At 35.4% G+C, this 21,654-nt stretch overlaps 1 protein-coding gene across 4 annotated transcripts; it reads left to right on the top strand.

Moving 5' to 3' along the window:
• The first annotated feature begins 175 nt into the window (after positions 1–175).
• Positions 176–21,617, top strand: LOC127970218 (CDK-activating kinase assembly factor MAT1). Of its 4 annotated transcripts, XM_052572575.1 has the most exons (10): positions 176–194; positions 823–940; positions 6,120–6,272; positions 6,370–6,443; positions 7,673–7,776; positions 7,951–8,091; positions 8,415–8,546; positions 14,515–14,636; positions 17,720–17,880; positions 21,257–21,617. In XM_052572575.1, exons 2-10 carry the CDS (start codon positions 852–854, stop codon positions 21,262–21,264), a joined length of 984 nt encoding a protein of 327 aa, XP_052428535.1. In that variant the 5' UTR covers positions 176–194; positions 823–851; the 3' UTR covers positions 21,265–21,617. The 4 variants fall into 4 exon arrangements, with proteins under 4 accessions (XP_052428535.1, XP_052428536.1, XP_052428538.1 ...); XM_052572576.1 differs by lacking the exon at positions 176–194 and having other exon boundaries at positions 724–940; positions 7,697–7,776; XM_052572578.1 differs by lacking the exons at positions 176–194; positions 17,720–17,880; positions 21,257–21,617 and adding an exon at positions 16,707–17,666 and having other exon boundaries at positions 733–940.
• The last annotated feature ends 37 nt before the right edge of the window (positions 21,618–21,654 follow it).

Here is a 21,654-nt window from a genome sequence, read left to right as displayed (position 1 = left end):
GAACACACCGAAATGAAGCTGTCACTCATCTGTGACGCGCTCCAGCAGCTCACCTGCGCGAGATCTCATTCGAGGCTTTTGTGTGCTGCTGTGTTTACTTTGAGCTTAACAGACTCAGACTGTTCATACAACAAACACTTCAAACGACACGGACATTTACAAAACGACAAGCCTTCGTTTCTTCGTTAATCTTGGTTTGAAAGGTTCTTGGTCTAACTTTATAAAAACTTAGTAAAAAAAATATTGTTAGGGTAGCCTATATAATACAACCACATGTATGTTTGTGAGTGTCTATATATATTTATATGTTTTATTCTGGCTGAATACACACACACACACACACACACACACACACACACACACACACACACACACACACACACACACATATATATATATATATATATATATATATATATATATATATATATATATATATATATACAATGTATATATTAATGACCGACAAATGGCAAAAGTAAAGTATCTATCTATCTATCTATCTATCTATCTATCATCTATCTATCTATCTATCTATCTATCTATCTATCTATCTATCTATCTATCTATCTATCTATCTATCTATCTATCTATCTATCTATCTATCTATCTATCTATCTATCTATCTATCTATCTATCTATCTATCTATCTATCTATCTATCTATCACTGAAACTCAGCGCTGGACAGAGCTCACAAACTCGAGCAGTTTTTGAATAGGAACAGGAACCGTTGTAATAGACATTTGTTTCCACCCGGCGGTTTTGAATGTAACACTCCTATGCGCTCTGGGGTGTGTTGACTGCTGTTTATTCTTTTGCAGGCGGACTAAAACAGACATTAACACTAATAATGGATGATCAGGGATGCCCGAGGTGCAAGACGACCAAATACAGAAATCCATCTCTGAAGCTGATGGTGAATGTGTGCGGACACACGCTGTGAGTATCTGCTGTCAGAGCTCTTACTCAAACCTGTGCAGACCCTAAACCTCCAGAGTTGGGGCTTTATTCGTGATGACCGAGACTAAAAGTTTTTGTGTGTTTTATTATATTGTATATTTGCTGTAATAAGGCGAGTGTTTCAATCTGTGAGTGCAGTAAACTGATATTTTTATGATATCTAACTTCTGTTTTGAAATTCTACTTATAAAAAGTACTTTTAGCCATTATTATGAAATCACAATAAATTGGCATGTGATTTACAAACATTATAGAGCTTTTATAATCATTTACACTTCAAAGTTATATTTTGATACATACATGACCAATAAGCTTAAGATGTAGAGACAGTTCTGTCAGCTACGTGAAAAAAAATATTATAGTAATTTATAGTAAATACTATAGTGTTTTTGAACCATACTATATTAAAGTGTATTATACTATATATTATAGTATTTACAACACTGGTTAATAAATGCTACAGCAAACTGTAGTATCAACTATAGTGAACTGATAAACTGTAATAAATACTGTAGTATACTTTAGTTTTACTTCAGTAGTGTAGCGTAGTAAAACGTACCATATAGTTGTAGAAAACTTAGTACAGTATTGGTTAAAGTAATTTTTCAATACTATAGTTGTTATATTACCACAGCAACTACAAGTAATTTACTATAATTATAATATGGTTCAAAACATTATAGTATTCACTATAAATTACTATAGTACTTTTTCATGTGTGCTGACCTTAGTTTGGTAGTTTTATTGTAGTAATAAAAAAAAATTGTAACAGTGGTATTTTGGTGGAAACTACTACAATGATAAATGTGTTAGGGATGAATACATGTCTTCAAATTAGCTGTTCATTTGGTGCATGAGAGTAGACACTTAGCCACAGAGAGGGTGTAGTATGTAATCTACAGTCATGGCCAAAATTATTGGCAGTGCAAGATAATGATCTTAGATAATGATCTTTGAGTAACATCTTTAGCACTTTTGCTTTGTGACATGGTGCTCCACATGCTGGAAAATGCATGGATCACCGAATTGCTCATGAATCTTTGGAAGTCGTCGCTCTTGCAGGACATTTTGATATCAGTGTTTCTGGACAGAATTATCAGAGTGTCCACTCCTTCGGTTGAAAAGCAACCCCACACATGAATGGTTTCAGGATGCTTCACTTTTGGGAAAACACAGCACACATAGTAGCGTTCACCTTTTCTTCTTTTCTCTGAACAATCGATTTTTTCAGATGTCCCAAAAAGTCGGAAGGGAGCTTCATCAGAAAAAATAACTTTGCACCAGTCCTCTGCTGTCCAATCCTTTTACTTCCTGCTGAATTTCAGTCTGTCCATGACTTTTCTCTTGGAGAGAAGTGGCTTCTTTGCTGCCCATGGTTCTTTCAGGTCCAATATTCTTTGTAGTAGGGGTGTGCGATATGACACCCAAAACACGCACGCTAAAGCCTGTCAAACAGTGCTTGATTATTGAACTAAGTTTTCTTTTGCACTAACTTTGTCAAAACACACAAAGTTTACATGAAGACTCAAGTTGGTTATGTCTAAAATGATAGTACAGTTAAGAGAAAAACTTATACGTGCATGTTTATTAGATGCTTGCAGGTCTTAAAGTATGCCTTTTAAACATCCAGTCAACTGTCATTACTCTCAAGAGATAGATTACCCAAAAATTTCATTTCTGTCATTATTTACCATGTCACGTTGTCCCAAACCTTTATTAATTTCTTTCTTGCGCTGAATATATTTTGAAGAATGTGGGTAACCAAACAGTTGCTGGTCCACATTGAATTTGATAGTAGCTATGGAAGTCACTTGTGGACCAGCAACTGTTTGGTTTTCTACTTTCCTCAAAATAGCATTTATGTTCAGAAGAAGAAAGAAACTCATTCAGGGTTAAAACCACTTTTGAGTGAGTAAATGGTGGTATAAAAATAAAACACTATGACAGAATTAACAGACAGCTGACAGAATTTTTATTTTTGGGTAAACTATTCCCTTAACACAAAGAAAAATCACTCACTGCTCTTGACTGAAGAAATTTAATACAGTGCTTTAGGAATCAGTTCAAATTTTATATATATATATATATATATATATATATATATATATATATATATATATATATATATATTTGTTTTTTTTTTGTTGTGAAAAGTAATTTTTTTGGCAAAAAAAGCTTTAAGCAATTATTTAAAATGCATCTGATCACGCTGCACAATAATCTGGAAACAATGTTAATGAACGCCACAACAGCTTAAACACAAAATTTAAGTCCCTGCCAAAACGTTTGGCCATGACTTTAGTGTGTCTGAACTCTGAAGTCACATGACTCTTCATGTTCAGGACGCCCTTGACCTGCAGAGAACTTATGAGGACTCATGGTGGACTGCTGACCTGGGACTCACAGAGTGTATGAATATATTACACACTGATGACACACTGCTGGAGACAGTCCAGCATACAGTCCCCTGGTGATTTCTTGAGAGTTCAGTTTACATCTGTATGCAGAAAATCAGGACGAAGGCATTAGTGCTAATAAATGACCATAGTCTGTGATTAAATACAGATGATGGAGTGGAGATGGAAATGTTGCTTGTGTGTTTCTTTAGCCATGGGCTTTTTTTGGCCCTTTGGACTTTGGAGTGAAAATAAAACCTTACAGTTTTTCCCAGTCGCTCAAGTTTTGAAACAATCTTAACATTCTCCAAACCGCAATTGTCAGTTGTTTAATACTTCATACTTTATATGCAAAATGTAGTTACTACGCTAAAACATTTAAGTAATTCTTCATTTATTGTATCAGTAAATTGGCCAATGCCACCAAATTCAAGTTTTTATTTCATTATGTCATCCGTACTGTTTAATAACTGTAGATGTCTTTCATCATGGCAGTCAACCTTCGGAGATGACACTCAGATAAATGTTATTGTGCAACACACTGAGCTTCTTCGATTTCAATAGCAGGTAGTGGTTTACTGGGAAAAGTCAATTGTAATATGTACATTTATGTTTATTTAGTACATTGTTGTATTATGTGTAAACAGAAAAATTCTGTCATAAATGTTTATGGGATATACATGTATGTCTGATAAATTTACTGCAAGTAACTGAATGATCATTTTGCATGGGATGGCTCACACAATGAAAGAATGTGTTGTGAAGAGTACTGAGAATCAGCACATCATTTTTGATAAGCAAGCCATGTGCAGATTGTGCACAGTTATTCTTAATCTTTTGGACATTTAAAAACATGATTAAATGAATAAGAAATTCAAATCAGATCTCTGAACTTTAGTTAGTTTTGAAATAACACCACAAACAAGGATAGTCATAATTTGTGAAAAAGTTACAGATATTGAAATGGTAAATTTTTTCACTCTTTTTTTTATTTTTTAGATTGACAGTTTTTATAATAGTCTAGAAATAATAGAAGTAATATTTTTAAATTTTAGGGTGAAATAATAAAATTGAATAGAAAAGGCATTTGAAAAACATAAAACCTGTTAATGTTGTAGTTGAAAATCTGTAGTTGAAGACACACTGTGCTTGTGACTGTAGGCTGATGCTGAGTGTGTCCTGATGACTTGCAGCAGTAAATAGGGAAGGGCACAAGAAGGTGTGTGTGAGAGATAGTTGACGAGAGGGACACAGGTAGCTTATGTGTGTGTGAAATGCAGGAGTTTGCAGATTTTGTGTGTGCGTGATGGGGTCAGTTGTGCTGAGTTAGAGGGGTGTAGTAACCTCTCAACATGCTGACAAACACGGATCGGGAGTGCAGGAAGGTGCAGGGAATGTCTAGCATTTATTCACATGAGAGTCTGTGCTCGAGTTTTTAAAGGTCTGCCGTTTTCCCTCCCACACATGCACACTCACCTTGTGTATGTTCAGAAATAAAGTCTGTCCTCTAAACTTCTAAAGTGAACAGTTGAGAAGCTTCAGAGAAAACCCAAGCCAGATATCAGCTGATCCAGGGTGCAGTGGTTAGTACACACGTTCCTGAAGCTTTGCACTGCCACCACCACAAACCAAAAATATCCACTAGTGTTCAAAGGTTTGTGGTCACTAAAACCTTATTTTAATGTTTTTAAAAGAGTTCTCTGATACTCAGCATTTATTTGATCAGAAATATGGTTTAAAGAGTAATATTGTGAAATGTTGTTACTCATTAACAACAAAACTGTTTTCTATTTTAATATATTTCACAAATGTAGTTTATTACTGTGATCGCAAAGACAATAATCCAGTCTTCAGTGTCACATGATCCTTTGATGATAATATGTTGTTGATGGTGTGATCTTTTTTTTTTTCCGGATTTTTTGATAAATATAAAGTTCAAAAGAACAGCATTTGAAATATCTGATCTGTAAAAGACTTTTGATTTTTTTCAGTTTAAACCATCTTGTGAAATTAAAGCATTAGTTTCATTCAAAATTAAGCTTACTTAACCCTTTGTGGTGTTTAATTGTTTTTTTATTAAGAAAACTAAAATGTAAAAATCTAAAAGAAAGTTGTATTTTATGAGCATAAGCCAATTTGAAATTACAACAAATGATTTGTTAGCTTTTTTACCCTCTTTATGTTCCCTCTTTCACGCCTCAATAATTTCCTGTCACCAGCAAAGTTTGTCCACTGTATCATATACAGTAACTGGCGTGTTGAATAGTTTCAGAGAGCAAAATAACCTCTAGAAAGAGTGGGTTGAAAAAAAAACAGACAGAGAAAAGGAAAGTTGAACTGCTCAGTGGAAAATAAAAGATTGTTTACTGTATTTTTAAGAAACTCTAGTTGAAACTCAGCATTAATAGTTGCATAAATCCTGGGCAAGATGTAACATTGGTTTTTAACACGCTGTACTTTGTCATTTCATAATGTGTATGTGTGCATCCCGTCATCACTCTATTATGATTGAGTAAGACCACCACACACACACACACACATATCAGGCCTCTGTTTTATCCATTAGTCTAAGTTATGGCTCAGTTTGGAAAGTTTTGCGGGCCAAATCTTACCCTCTGAAACCGTGAGATGATTGAAATGTGTGTTTGTGTGGAATTGCTTCTGAAGGCTTTTCCAGCAGATTTCACATTTCATTACTGTTTATTTTGACCCTCATTCAGCAGACCTTCTGCCAATGTGAGTAAAATGTGTGTGTGTTTCAGGTGTGAGAGCTGTGTGGAGATGCTGTTTGTCCGTGGCTCAGGTAACTGTGTGCAGTGCAACACTCCGCTCAGAAAGAGTAATTTCCGCGTACAGCTCTTCGAAGATCCAGCCATCGATAAAGAGGTGGAGATCCGCAAGAAAGTTCTCAAAATGTATGTATGTATTTGGCAGAAAAAGTCTGTATATGTGCATCCGAAATTGTCTTATTGGCTCATTATTGTATTTTAATGTATTTCTTTCATCTTTCAGCTATAATAAGAGAGAATTTGATTTTTCCTCTCTGAAAGAATATAATGACTACCTAGAGCAAGTGGAGGACATTGGTGAGATACATATCATTTATTCATTGAATTTTTTTGCGATTTGACACATTTCTTCAAACTCAGGTCACTGTTCTCAAAACAGGTAACACAGTGGTATGAATACAGTTTTCATTCATTTCATACAAATTACAAATCATGCAAATAATTTTCTCAAAACAATATGCACAAATCTCTCTTATGTTTTTACAATAGTTAATACAACCAACAAATACTTTTAAATAGCTAAAAAAAAAAATGTTTTACACAAATTACAAACATTTATGTATCATTTGTCCAAACACAACAAACAAAACTCAGTAATTTGTCATTCTATCAAATGAACATGGTATATTTTCGATTGGCCCTAAACTGATACTGTAACTACTGGGTTTAATCATACACTAGTCATCATTCATATGGATCTATGTATACTGTAGGGGACTGTGATTGTTGTTAGTACAGATTTTTAGTCCTCCTGGGGCATCCTCTGTTACTTACTGTACATGTCCAAGCATTTTTCAAAATTTAAGTTTGAGATAATTCAGGTGGAAAATCAAGATTATTTTGAATGGAACAGGAGCATTGTTGACATGGTGATCCAGAACAACATCAATAGCCACAAAGGAAGAGGCATTTGGAGTTGTTGAGACAGGAGCTTGTCAAGCATGGATTTCTTAAAACCTTTCTTAAAAAAATATTCTCCTATGATGCAAGTGCAGCAAATATGTAGTCTAGATAAAATGCAATGAACTTCTCAATAATTCAGGATAATTAATGTTTATAGCAAACACACATGTGGTGGCCAAAATTATTAGAACACTAGTATTTTCACCAGCTATAAAAGTCACACACACACACATTTTAAGTTTAAAGGGGCAGTTTTTTTTCTCTCATGGCTGATAGCAGGTGTTGGTATTTGTTTAGATATATACAATATATGAAAAACAAAACTCCCTGTTGAAGAATGGCAATAAACATGTATTTTCTTTGGCAGCTGAATGTGTTATATAATCAATAGAGAGCACAATGATAGATTTGATGTTAATATTTACTTTGAATAAATGCATTACTAGTAAAAATGGCAGTGCTTGATTTTGCAGTAAAGTTGAACTGTTTGGTTAAATAATTTTGTGTTTGGATGGCTGTGCTAATTGTTTTGAGAACATATACATTGCATTGGAGTAAAGTGTCAAATAGACTGAGAAAAACTGTAAATGAAAAAAAATGTATTTACCTCTTTCTCTGTCCAGTGTTTAACCTGACTAATAACATAGATGTCGAAAGGACCAAGCAGATTATGGAACAGTACCAGCGGGATAACAAAGACATTATACAGAAAAACAAAGCCAAACTAGTGAGTATGTGTGTATGGTTTTGATGGGACAGAAACAGATTGTAGCAGTGATCAGAATTACATCTTATTGGAGCCACAGCTTTTACAATTTGTGCATGTGCTCAAGACACAGTAGAGCTTTTATTTATTTTGCATTTGGTCTTTCCATCCCTAATTTAATATTGCCTCTCTTAGACACGTGAGCAGGAGGAGTTGGAGGAGCTGTTGTTACAGGAGCAGCAGGTTTCTGAGCAAAGGAGACTGGAGACCCTTCAGGAGGAACAGAGACAACTACAGGCCAAGAGGAAAAACAAACAGGCCCTGCTGGATGAACTGGTACACTTAAGTGTTGATTTGGTCCATGGGTTGATGAATGATTGCCTTTCTACTTTAGCATGTGTATTTGACTTTATACTTTGTCTTTTTTGTCCATAGTCTGTATTTCATTTACTTCACACACACTATATAAAACAATACCATTATCTGGTTGGAGTTGTGGCCTAGTAGTTAGTGAGTTGTGTTGCTTCAACAAAAATTGCAACTTGTGTTATTTCCTGATCTTCCCTTTCTGTCCATCACGGTCCTCTCCTCACTGTCAATTAAAGTTAAAAAATGTTTAAAATAAAAGCATTTCCGCAATGTTGTGTTTGTGTTTGCAGGAAATTTCCAAGTTACCAGCTGCTGTGCTGTTGGCCCAACATAAAGATCGAGCTGTTCAACTGGAGACACAGATAGAAAAACAAAAGCAAAATGTCAAGCCAGCAAACATCTTCTCTACTGGAATAATGATGGTGAGGGAACAACTTACATGCACACATAATTTGTTAAGGTCATAGTGAATAAAATTTGTAATCATGTTAATTTATAATTAATCAAATCAATTTCAGGATTAGCTGAGAAATAGTAAAGAATGAGTGTTAATGATTAGTCATAATTAAATTCATTCATTTTTTTTATTATTTATTCTTCTGCATTTATATAGATATATATATATATACCGTAATTCCTCAAATAAAAGCCGGGGCCTTTATTTACTTAAACTGCAGAAGGTAACAGGCTTTTATTAGAGGCAGGCCTTTATTTCTAATTCCATCTGTTTGATAAGTAATTGTTTTAAATAACCTGTTTTAAATTAAAAGCAAAGCATTCCAGTGGACAGAGATCATAATATTAGCACAGAATCAGTTCCGAATCAATCACCAAAAGAATCATTTCGGTTCAGACGTGCTCTGTGTCAGTCTGGTTCATGCTGAATCACACATGCGCAGGTTCTCGAATCGGACACGTCCGACAGAAACGGTTCTCGGTTCAGTGTACTGGTGATCCGAAAACCGATGCAACTGGTTCTTGACTCGAGAACGAAAAACGCTCCAGCAGTGGTTGTGTACATTCATTATCTGGCTCTGCTGCACAAATTTTCCCCCTGCCCCCTAAGACCAGTATTTATTTGTCCGTGTTGACCAGGCCCCGATCACTATAAGAGGCCTGTTTATTTGACTACCGGTTTTTATTTGAGGAATTACGATATATATATATATATATATATATATATATATATATATATATATATATATATATATATATATATAGATATAGATGTTTTTTTCATGTTTATGAGCATGTTGGCTGTGTAATATTCAGCACACTATGTGGACAAGCTTTTGCGTACACACAGATACACAAGCTTTTGCGTACACACCAGCATGCTTGTATTAGCCAATGTTTGAGTATGACGTGGGAGTGTGTGTGTGTTTATATCATTTTGTGGTGCGTCCGTGTTGTAAAGCAGGTAAGACAGGTTTGTTCTTTAAAAAAAAAGAAATCCTTTCAGCGGTCACTGCAGAGGACACAGACCTGAACCAACATGTCATGAATGTGTATGCAAACGAGGAGGGGAGGGCAATACATCTCAAAAACTGCCGTTTGAGAATAAAAACAGAAACGGTGTGCACAATTGTCTTTGTTTGGGTGTGTGTGTATCCAAGTGCATAAGTTTCCACAAACGTGTCTTGTGGTTGGCATGAAGAGATGAGTGGTGTGTATGTTGGCATGGATTTTGGCACATGGAGGATAGTACCGGGAAAAACAAAAGTGTTCGTCAGCTCGTCAGATGGCTTTAGACTACTAGGCAGGAAGCACGCGTATATGGTTATATTTAACGCACAGATGTTTAAGTTAAGCAGTGTGTGTGTTCGTCTGACTTTTTGCAGGCAAAATAATTCTCGGTCTGCATACATGTGGACAGAGCCAGTACAGGCTTGGAGATCAAAATAGTGTGTGTTACAGGGCATGGAGAGGGCATTGGCTCTCACACTTGTTACTTGAGCTCAGTTAATGCCAGCTGGAGGGTCCACAAAGCTCACTTCATCCCCACTGAACCTGTATGTGTGTTCACTAGTGTTACACGGTAAATTCAGGACACTTTCTCAGTGTGAATTCAGCGACTGATGATCATTTTTCTGTGAATAGGACAAGATATTTATGATAATGTGTTGATGAGTAAATTATATTTGCGGTAATATCTGTGTGTTTTTGTGAAATTTTTCTCTTCTGCCCCATGCAAAGCAGTGTGAGTGTGTGATCATTTTCAAATGTGCTGATCTGAGGTGAATGTGTTTGTGTGTGTGAAGGTCAGCAGAGGTGCTGATAGACAGTTTATATTTGTTGACCTTGGAGCGTCCTGAAGACTTGCATAGTCAGAGTCCCAACGCGCTCTCCCTGCCTCATCCCATGTGAAACAGAAACCTTTTGCTGTTCTCTCACGTTCCTTTTGACCAAAAAAATACATTTACTTGGAACATGCATTGTTTAATGAAGATTTCTCAATAGGCATTCTATAAAAACCTTTACGGACATTTCTCCTTTGAAGATATTTAACAGTAGTTATAAAAAAAAAAACAAAAACAAAACAGTATAATTTAGCTTTAAAGCAATGATTCTCAACAAGAGAAAATTCCTTGGAAAATTTCCAGTGGGGTCTTGGGATGACTTAAAATATTTAAATGAATAAATTATAGTAATATGTGACCCTGAACCAAAAAAACAGTCTTAACTTGCATGGGGAGTATTGTAGCAATAGCCAAAAATAAATTGTATGGGTCAAAATTAAAGATTTTTCTTTATGCTTAAAATAATTTTAATATTAAGTAAAGATCATGTTCCATGAAGATATTTTGAAATTTCCAACCGTAAATATATATATATGAATTGCAAAGGACTTCATTCGGACAAATTTAAAGGAGATTTTGGAATGCTTATTTATTCAGCTTTCATATGATTAATATATCTTAATATTGAAAAATTCACACTTAAAACGGGTCTTGTGGTACAGGCTCACATATATAAAATAATCTGACTCTAATCTCAAATAAAAATGCTAAAATATAGATCAAATCAAGATGTAAACTGAAATCATAACTTTCTGAAAATTAATTTACGCACAGCTTTTATAATTACTTCCTTATTGATGATTTATTTAATTTTATTTAGATTATTAAATTAAACATTTATATATTGGACATTGAGAGTCAAAATGTTAAATGCGTAAAATATAAAATTGCAATACACAGAAAATCAGCAGCTAATATAATAGTAAAAACAAACCTGGATGTCTATGTCAATTCCCAGCCCTGTTGCTATTATCTTTCTTTTTTTTTTCAAACACATGAATGTAAACTTGAATTGTGATAAATTATGAGAATATTATAATAACTCTTTAAATCAAATTCTAAAAGCCAAAGTGAAACAGATTGGCTGACTTTATGCAATTTGTGCACAATTTTCTATCAGTCCAATGGGAAAGTGATATTATGCAGTGCCTGAAAATAGTCCCAACTATAGTCCCAAATCGCAGCTTTTCATTTTCCGTCTGTTTTAGTACACAATGAGAGAAGAGTCAAGTTTTAAATAGGAAAAATATTGAAACTCTTTGGTCATTTTCGAGCGAGATGCTAATGGTCTAATCCGATTCAATGATCTATGCTAAGCTAAGCTAAAAGTGCTACCACCAGACATGGAGATCAGCTGAATGGATTCAAAAACGGTAAAACTCAACTGTTTAACTCTGGGGGAGTTGGAAAATGAGCCTAATTTAAAAAATATTGGAGTGTTCCTTTAATGTGTAAATGAGTGGTTCTTGGCAGAATAAGCTTTATAGTCTATGGTTAGCTTGGTCTGCCTTGGTGACCGACAGTGTGGACTATGCTGGTACAAAGAGACTAATCATATTAGTTATTTACATAAACTCTTAAAGGTACAGTAGCAAAAACAGCCTGTTTTTATTTAGTTAACTTAATGACAGTAAAACTAAACTTTGACTGTTTTTGTTGCAAGAAACTTTGGTTTGAATAAAATGCTACAGACGTTTATACAGTTCACTTTAGGATTTGATTGTCTGTTTTGGAGAAACAGCCTTCTTTTGGTCTCCTTCCCAAAACCAAATTTGAGAAGGCATAGTTTACAACAGAATTTCCCAAATCCTGTCCCACATTCTGGCTGATACTTGTAGCTGAATGCTGGCAAGAAACAATACCAAAACACCTCAGAAATAATAACTGGCATTTGCTGGTTTGGTGAGGAAAATTATCACAGCCACAGAATGAACAAACAAATGAGCCGTTGCATCGTAGAGCCTTTCCTGTGCCAGTCAAAATGTTCTTCGCCTCCCAAGACAGAAGTCTAAAATGCAGAACCTGGGGAGATGGTTTGTTTTAAAAATGTAAAATTCAAGTCCACCTCGTAAAAACATGTTTACTATGTGTTAATGTCAAACATATGTACTGATTCACTGCCCAGGCAGGAGTGAGGTTAAAGCGCTGGACGGCACTGAATGTCGAAACGCAGCAGATATATGATTGATTTAAACACAAGGCCCTGTTCAACTGTGTGTAACTGCTTGGAGTGAAACTCTGAATGCACAGACAACCAGAGGGGTGTTTCAGCTCAGGGATTTCCTTTCCTCTCCACCCCCGCACAGTAATGAAGATGGATCGAGCCAGCAGCTCTGTTTTAAGGGCGCAGGGGAGTGAATATGTATCTATAGTCACTCAGCATACTCAGAATCAGCAGCATTTCTCTATACACACATATAAAACACCACAAATTAATGCTGAGCGCAGATGTTCATTTTGAGTTGGTAAAGATGGCGGTAGTGGTTTACCGTGGAGTGTGTGTTTGAAACAGTTGGGAGTTCTGAAGAGTTTTCCACTGGTTTTCGGCTGTTGACAGGGTAATCTATGATTGGATGGTTTATATGTGTTGACATGGAAATCTCTAGACAGATTGTGTTTATGTGTGAGACGTGAGTTTGGAAATGATCGGGCTGGGTGGACAAGTGAATTTATTTTTGTTATTTTGAATTCATTATTAACCACAAACATTTGGTTTGTATGTAGAAAGTTAAAGTGTTTAATTTGTAGAATTGGAGTGCTGCATCCGCTTTTTATGAACCTGCAAATGTGTGTGTGTGTGTGTGTGTGTGTGGATTGTTTGCTGGGTTCAATGTGAGGAAAAATAGTTTTTAGTGAATAAATCAAATCAGCCAGGTAACTTTATTAAAGAAATCTACTGCAACAATATTCGTTTTAAAAACCTATGATGATATGATGCTCCAAAAATGTTTCTTATTATTATTAAATGTGGGAAATGGTTGTGATGCATTTTGTGTGTGTTTTTCTTCAGGATTCTTTGATGCATAAAATTTAAAAAGAACAGAATTTATTTAAAATAGAAAGTTTTTGTAATATTATGAATGTCTTTTCTGTCCCTTTATTGTCCCTGATAGATCTCCCTATTGTCCCTGATAGACCTCAAAATGTATGGTAGGGTAAATACTACGTATTCATAATACGTACATTATGCCCAATAATTTTTTTGCCAAATTCACCCACCATTGCCTACTTTTTCACTCTATAGTTACTTGCATCACTGTTATTTTCTCCCCGTTTTGTGTGGCAATTTTACTTTGCTGTTTTGTTGCCATATAAATGCATGCAGTACTTTCAAACTTAAATAATGAAAAGCTCTCCCATGGAAATTCCCTCTCCACACACACACACACACACTACACTCCCTCCATGCTGTGGTTTCTCTCTGTCTCCAGCAAGTTCAGTCTCCCTTGTGTGTGTTGCCTTTGTGTGTGTGTGTATGTTGGCAGTGAGTGATGTTGTCATACATCTTAAGATCCCCAGCTTGCATCTGAATACATAGAGGGATGTGTGTGTTTGTTGGCATCCATGCATTTGTGTGTGTGTTACTTCATCTCAGACAGAATGTGTGTTAGTGTTGTTAAAATGAGGTCATCTGCATTGTGTTTAATTTTAAACTCAATGAGTGTGTGTTTTAACTATCACATCAAATGGTATTAAATAAAATATGGTAAAATAAAAGAATATTTTAAAATCTATGAAAATCTAACGAAAGTAATATATTTTATAGGTATATGTACCTGCTTGGTACATAAATGGTTGTGCTTAGAAATCACATTTGTTTCTGTGACAGCCATACTTTGTAAAACATGTGTCCATGCCTTTTTAGCCAATCAGAACACATAAACAATCATAAATTATTTTTGGCCGTCAATCTTTGTCTGTATTCATGGGCAGGGTTTGAAACAATTGGGCAGTCTGTCTATCTAAAGCTTGTCTAATTTTTTTGTTTAGTAGTGTTATTGTTTTTTATTATTCATGCCATGACAAAAAATGTGCATTTTTATTGCCAAAACAGTGCAAAAATGTGTCTTTCTCTGTCTCTTTCCTTCAGGGTCAGACTGTTTCTTTTGCTTCCGTGTCTCGCGTAGAGGAGGTGTTGTACGTCTATCAGCCTCTGTGCATTGACACATATGGGCCGCCCGTTCCAGAACTGGATCAATTGGGCCGATTAGGGTAAGAATCTGTTGCATTTTGCTAATGCGAATTCTATAATGGTAACACTTAACAAAAAGGTTTCATTGGTTAACATCACTAAACTGCATTAGTTAACATGGACTAACAATGAAAATTTTATTTTGGTCTCACTTTATTTTGGGGACCAATTCTCACTATAAACTAACTTTTAGCTTTGATGTTGGCCTCAATAAACTCATAATTTGTTGATATTTAATAGCTGTAAACATATAGTAAATATATGGTCATGCAATATGAGTCATTAATATGTGCTTTATAAGTACTAACAAACCAGTAGCATTTATGCTAGCAACACCTAGTTACCTTTTTTTATTTATTAATCCATTTTAACAAAGGTTAATACAATACTGTAAAAATGCATAGCTTATTGTTGATTCATGTTAACTAATGTATTAATGTTAACAAATGAGACCTTATTGTGAAGTGTTACTTGTATTATATTATATTACATTACATTACATTAGTATGCCAGTAAGTTAATAGGCAGGGTTACTCCATCCCAAACTGAAAATTTTGTCATTGCTCATTTACCATGTCGTTCCAAATCCGTCAAAGCTTTGTTCATCTTCGGAACACAATTTAAGATATTTTGGATGAAAACCAGCAGGCTTGTGACTGTCCCATTGACTGCCATGTAAGTTACACTGTCACAGTCCAGAAAAGTATGAAGAGCATCGTCATAAATAGTCCATCTCCCATCAATGGTTCAACCGTAACATTATGAAGCAATGAGAATACTTTTGGTACACAAAGAAAATAAAAATAGCGATTACAACTGCGTACACTATTGTGTCAGCGGTGACACAAGGATATGTTTTGTATGTGTATTTATGCTTTGATTTGATAGAAAACGGCGCACCCGTGCAGCACGGCTGACACAGAAGAGCGTAAGTTACTTGCGTTCCGTGGATATTTACAAAAAAGGCACTACAGTGATGCAGAGAGACAGAGGAGACAAATTGTTGAATAAAGTTGTTATTTTTATTTTCTTTGCGTACAGAAAGTATTCTCCTTGTTTCATAACATTTCAGTTAAATGATGGCAGATGGACTATTTTGATGATGTCTTTCATACATTCTGGACCTTGACAGTGTAAGTTACTTGGCAGTTAATGGGAAAGTCACAAGCCTGCCGGTTTTCATCCAGAATATCTTAAATTGTGTTTCAGAAGATGAACTAAGCTTTTACGAGTTTAGAATGACATGGGGTAAGTGATTAATGAAAAATTTTCATTTTGGGGTGGAGTATCCCTTTAAAAAAGACTACATTTTATTATTATTGTTCCCTTTCTGTTGAGAGTGTGTGTTTGACAGATATAAATGACATCTTATTCAAACAAATAAACCACATTTCCCATGGTGCACTGCTCCCAGGGTAAAGGCGAAGTCTGCTGACATTTTTGTCATGCTTGCAGTTTTACGCTTGACTTAAGTTTAACTTTGTCTGTAAGACACACTCTTCTCAAACACACAGTCTTTGAAGCTAAATTTGTGTATATTAGGGTATCTCGTTAATGCAATGATCTTTATTCTGCAAATGCTATTTACTATATCCTACCGCTATAATAATTTCTTAATAACCTCAACATGCTCCTATGAGGTAACCTGCTTTATTAAAAAAAAAACACAGCTTATATTAGCCTAGTGATGACTTTTGTATTAAAGGGATAGTTTACCCAAAATTGAAATTCTGATGACAAAATGTAAATCTTTGTGTGCACTATCTGAAAGAATTTTTATGTTGAAAAATATAATTGTTCACCTTTAAATGCAAATTAAGCTTAAGTAAACCGTGACATCCATTGTAAGTGTGTTTTGGTCACAGATGCTGTTGATAGAGCTAAACTTGTATTGACCCCCCCCCCCCCCCACCACATAGATAGATACACACTGGAATCTTCAGCAGAGGATCTTGTGATGTGGTTTAAGCTGAAAAGCAGAGGACAGGAGAAGAAAAAGAGCGAGGGTTATGAAAAGAGACGATAGGGTGGATCACTCTCTTTGTTTCTTTTTCTCTTACGTTCTGAAATCTTCTTTTTTTTCTTTCTAGATTCAGTCTTTTGAAGTCGAGAGCAGACAAGTCTCTGAGTGTTTGTGTGTATGTGTGTGTGTGTCTGTGTGTGTGAGGTTGACAGAGAGACAGATTGTTTTTTGCTATTTGTCTTAGTGTATTTTGACAGTGAGTTAGTGGAGATTTATGTTGGACTGGTTTGTGTTTTTGGAGGGTCATGTATGTATTCACTTCCTCCTCACCCTCGGGGCGAACCCCGTCCTTTGTGCCCCCCGTTCTGTACCTGTATAAATACAGATTGGGTGGGGCATTTTATTAAAGACAGCTGTGTGCGATTGCGTCTTGAAAAGAGGTGATTGGGTTGAAGTTTTCTTTCTTTCACACAAAATGTCTTCAAGTGTGGTCAGCTGCATGTGTGTAATGTGTGCATATTGTTTGAATAGAGGTTTTTTTTGTTGTTGTTGGGGGTGGGGGGTAACTATATGCCTTAATATGTTCATCTTCTCTTACAATATTGCATAGAAATATATTTCAAGTTTTGGCTTTACAAGTCTCCCTTCATGGATCAGTAATCTTCCCATCAAACCATCTCAGGACACACAAACACATATTCAGTCAGTGATGAGTGATGTCTCTGGTGAGTTTTGAGACGTGTCTGCAGAGAGTTGGATAAGGTAATTAGTTTAAGAGGCATTTGTTATTGGACAGGACACAGCTTGTATGCGAGTCTGTGTTTGTTTGGGTTCAGTAAAATGTTTTAAAAGAAGTCTCTAGTGCTAACCAAGGCATTTATTAGATGAAAAAGTAAATGGTAATATTATGAAAAAAATTAAATAACCGTTTTAATAATAATATATATATAAAATCTCACCTATTTCTTTGATAGCAAAGCTGTTTTGTCAGCAGCCATTACTCCAGCCTGTGTCCTAAACTCTCTGAAACATGCTAGTGAAAATGCTTCTATTTTGCATTATTTAAAAATGTTATGCAGAATTTATTTTCGTTTAAATATAAATGAAAAGTTTTCACAAGTTCCTGAATATCTTCTTTAGGTTACGTGGGGCAATTGCCAAGGACTTGTCATTCATTTCCATGCCAATGTTTAGACTACTACTACTTCTACAGCAACACACTTCGCCATACATGAAGTCATCTTGTGCTAGACAGGAAGTAATCCATCAGCAGGTCAGAAGAGGGCACATGTGTGAACAGGGTCAGTAGCTTTATTATGTTTTTCGACATAAATCTGGTTGATTGTTGTTTATTTAGGTAATAAAGAACAAGAGGTATTGTGAATATAACCATGCCCAAGGCAAATAGTTAAAACCTAACATCTACTACTTGACAATGAAAATATAAAGCACACAGAATTTCATTTGACAATTTTATTAGAGTAATTCATCAAGTGTCATAATTCTAGAAGCTCTTCCTGACATATTTACTTTATTTAAGTAAGCTTTAAACAACTAAAAAAGGTGTTTCACATGTTTAGTGTTTTGCAGCACAGCTGAATTTAACCAATTTTTACCAATCAGCACTAGGGACCAGACCTAGTCTAGAAGGGTCAATGCCTGCAGACACGTTTTCCATCCATTCCTCCATCTCTTCTTGTCTATAAGGCTTTCTTTTTTTGGAAACTGCATCTCTTCTTGGCTGTATGGCTTTTTTTTAATTTATTTTTTTGGAAACTGCATTTTGAGATTTGATATTTGCATATGCAAACAGGCCTAAAACAAAGATTCTGGCCTTGGCTTTAAGAGTAAATTTGGCTTGCAAATGGCCCCTGTTTCTGTGTGTAAGAGGTAGCAAGAGAGGGCTGAACTTCTAAAACATACCCCTAGGGTGCATTGTGGAAAAATGGACAAACTAAACTTGTTCACCTTTTCGCTCTCTCTCTCTCTCAGTCCACATATTTGATTGAATTTTGCATTTTACAATGATGTGGCTTTTCCTTTGAGCAAGGAATCTTCACACATGATCACCCAGATGTATATGGGTGTGTGTTTTTGTTCACCTCATTCAGAATCGTTTGTTGCGTATCTCTTTAAAGCATAAACCATGCTACACGTCTTCATGCATTACAGATACACGCTGCCTCTGTAAACAGCTACAATTTCGGACCAGTAGGTTTTAATGACCCAGGTCGTCTCTTGGCTCCTGCGTAGATGAGTTTGCTCTCTGAACTCTGATGAGGATATTTGTGTCATGGATGAGTTGTAGTTTGATATATGTGCTACTGACATAGCAGTGTGGGCAACCAGATCTGTTTGAGGAATGTGTGTGTGACACTGACCCTGTAAAAATGACAGATTGTCCAGCAGCTGCTAGAGAGTTTTCTCTGCTTTTCTAAGGGAACATTTCTGTGCTGATTCCTGTGCTAGGAAAGTCTTTCTCAACTTATATTAGGCATTAAAGATTGGCAAGACACGCAGATCCCTCTGACGGAGAACACACACACATACACACACCATCATCACCACACTTTAATTTTGGATTAATCACGATTAATCGTTAGTAATAATCGCTAGTATAATTAGTAATTTATTTTAACTTTTTTTTTTCTAATTTTTTTTATACAAAAAATGTAATTTAGTTTGTGAGAAATATACAGTCCCATTTGTTATTACAAAAGATTTTTACTTAAAATAAATTCTTTCACTTTCAGAATCCTGACAAAATGTAGCATTATTTAGCATAGTTTCAACAAAGATATTAAGTTGCACAACTGTTTTCAACGTTGATAATAAAAAAAAATGTCTTATTTGGTGAAAGCACAAAATCAGCATATTAGAATATTGAATTGAAGGAACATCTGACACTGAAGACTGAAAATTCAGCTGTGCCATCACATGAATAAATTAAGTTTCAAAGTATATTAAAACAGAAACAGTAATTTTAAAATTTATTTAAAATTATTACAATATTTTACAAAATTTACTGTATTTTTGGAGACTTCTTTCAAAAATATATTGGGGTCATTTTTACACAACCACAACCAAAATTATAAGCCCTGCAATTTATGGAACATAATTTACCAAAACAATATATGTAAAATATACAGTTTATAATATACAATTTATTTATAATTTGCAATTAGTTTGACCACATGAGACTGTCCTTGCAAAGTTGGAATTGCACCACTTTATAGAAACAGACACTGGAATTGTAGGCTACTCTAACAGGAGACAGTCCTTGTCCTCCGCAAAATGCGCTACACACATCTGAATATTTGGGTTGAACTGTTCCAGAACAGTGTTGTAAATACAACTTGTTTCTAGTTGTGTCCTCTTTTGGAAGGCCAAACAAAGTAGCTTCGCTTTTACAATGAAACACACAGCGTCTCCACAACATGGCGGCAGCGGCAACCGCGAGAATCAAAGCTACACCGCCTCTCTTTGCATGAACATTTGGGCAGCTTTATGCAAATCTTCCCACATTGTGATGTAGACATGTGGGGGCATGTTAGAATGAGCTGTTTAGGAGGGCGTGGTTGACTCTTAACTTTTATAAAGAATATCTCTCTGAATTTTAGACTTTATTCTTTGCAACTATACAGCTCTTCTTTATATTTTGCACCAACAGCTTGTAACACTCCTAAGAGAAAGGAAAAATGTAAATAACATCATATGACCGATTTAAAAAGTGCTAACAGTGATTTACTTAGTGGAATGATATGTGTGGTTTGTGGATTAATGATGGAGAACTGAAGCAGCATTCAGTGTGCATTAGCTCATGGTCCAGCGCTTCAGTAATCTCTGTTTGTTTAGAAAGTGTGTGAAGCTGAGAGGAGCTTAAGTGTTTCTGATGATACCTGACCCACTCTATCACTCTCCTCCTCTTCCCTCTCTCTCTTTCCATTTTCTCTCCTTCTCTCTGTAGTATCATATTACAAGTAATTTTCAGTTCTCTCATAATGAATGGCCGCTGTGGACTCCAGCTGCTGGAGAGTTTTGTGGTGCTGGGCTAGTGTGAGATCTTACATTACATTGTATTTAGATGATTGAACATTACAGTATTTATAATGTTACAAAAGATGTTTCAAATGAAAAATCATTGTTTTGCACAAAAATATTAAGCAGTACTGTAATTTTCAGTACTGGTAATAAGAATCTGCATATTATAATGATTTCTGAAGGACCTTGTGACACTGAAGACTGAAGTAATGGCTGCTGAAAATTGAGCCATCATAGAAATAAGTAACATTTCAAAATACAAAAAGTAATTTTAAATTATATTTCACAATATTTTTGATCAATATTGCCTTGCTGAGCATAAGACATTTTTCAAAAACATTTTAAAAAAATCTTACTGACTTCAAACTTTTGCCCAATATTGTATGCTATATAACATTATATTTTGAAACAGTAAAAGAACAGCTGACACATTTTTGTTTGATAGATTTTATTTCTTTTTTTAAATTAAACAAATTTGTTCTTGTCATTGTGAAATCCGTGGACTCATGCATGTAAAACAACAGAGCTGCTCCCTCTAGAGGATTAAACCCATTATACTCAAAACCAGAATTGTGGGTTTGCAAACCACTGTTAAGCAATTCACTGTTACACCTAATCATCTTCTCTCATGTCCAGGTATCTGAATCATGTGCGCACAGCGTCTCCGCAGGATCAGGCTGGTGGTTATTCATCAGGACTGGCATGCCATCGTGCCATCCAAGATGCTTTCAGTGGCCTCTTCCCCTCATGATATTATAGAACTACAACCACTGCCACTCCATCCGTTCATCAGTCTTCCTAAAGACTCATTGACAAGCAAAGGGAGAGGCTTTGAGTGTTTGGATGCATAGGAAAGATTCCTGTGAAGGACTCCACTCAGAATACCCTGGAGTTTATGTTGAAGAGTGACATAAGCTTTAATAGGTGTACAGATTTTTTTTTTTTGTGATAATTTTTGTAATGCTTTTTCAGTTAAATAAACTTTTTTTTTTCTGTGTGTCAGTGTTGGTTGTGTGGTCGTCTCAAAGAAATGC

This window comes from Carassius gibelio, chromosome B13 (genome assembly GCF_023724105.1).
Source record: "Carassius gibelio isolate Cgi1373 ecotype wild population from Czech Republic chromosome B13, carGib1.2-hapl.c, whole genome shotgun sequence".
In the NCBI taxonomy this organism is placed as follows: domain Eukaryota; kingdom Metazoa; phylum Chordata; class Actinopteri; order Cypriniformes; family Cyprinidae; genus Carassius; species Carassius gibelio.
This window is presented reverse-complemented; position numbering and strand designations above follow the sequence as displayed.

Bases quoted from the DNA above. Each gene is read 5' to 3' on its own strand.
- LOC127970218 (XM_052572575.1), top strand. From the start codon at position 852: ATGGATGATCAGGGATGCCCGAGGTGCAAGACGACCAAATACAGAAAT. The intron at 6,444-7,672 runs GTGAGATACATA...TTCTCTGTCCAG, and splicing joins AGAGCAAGTGGAGGACATTG to TGTTTAACCTGACTAATAAC. The intron at 7,777-7,950 runs GTGAGTATGTGT...TGCCTCTCTTAG, and splicing joins AGAAAAACAAAGCCAAACTA to ACACGTGAGCAGGAGGAGTT.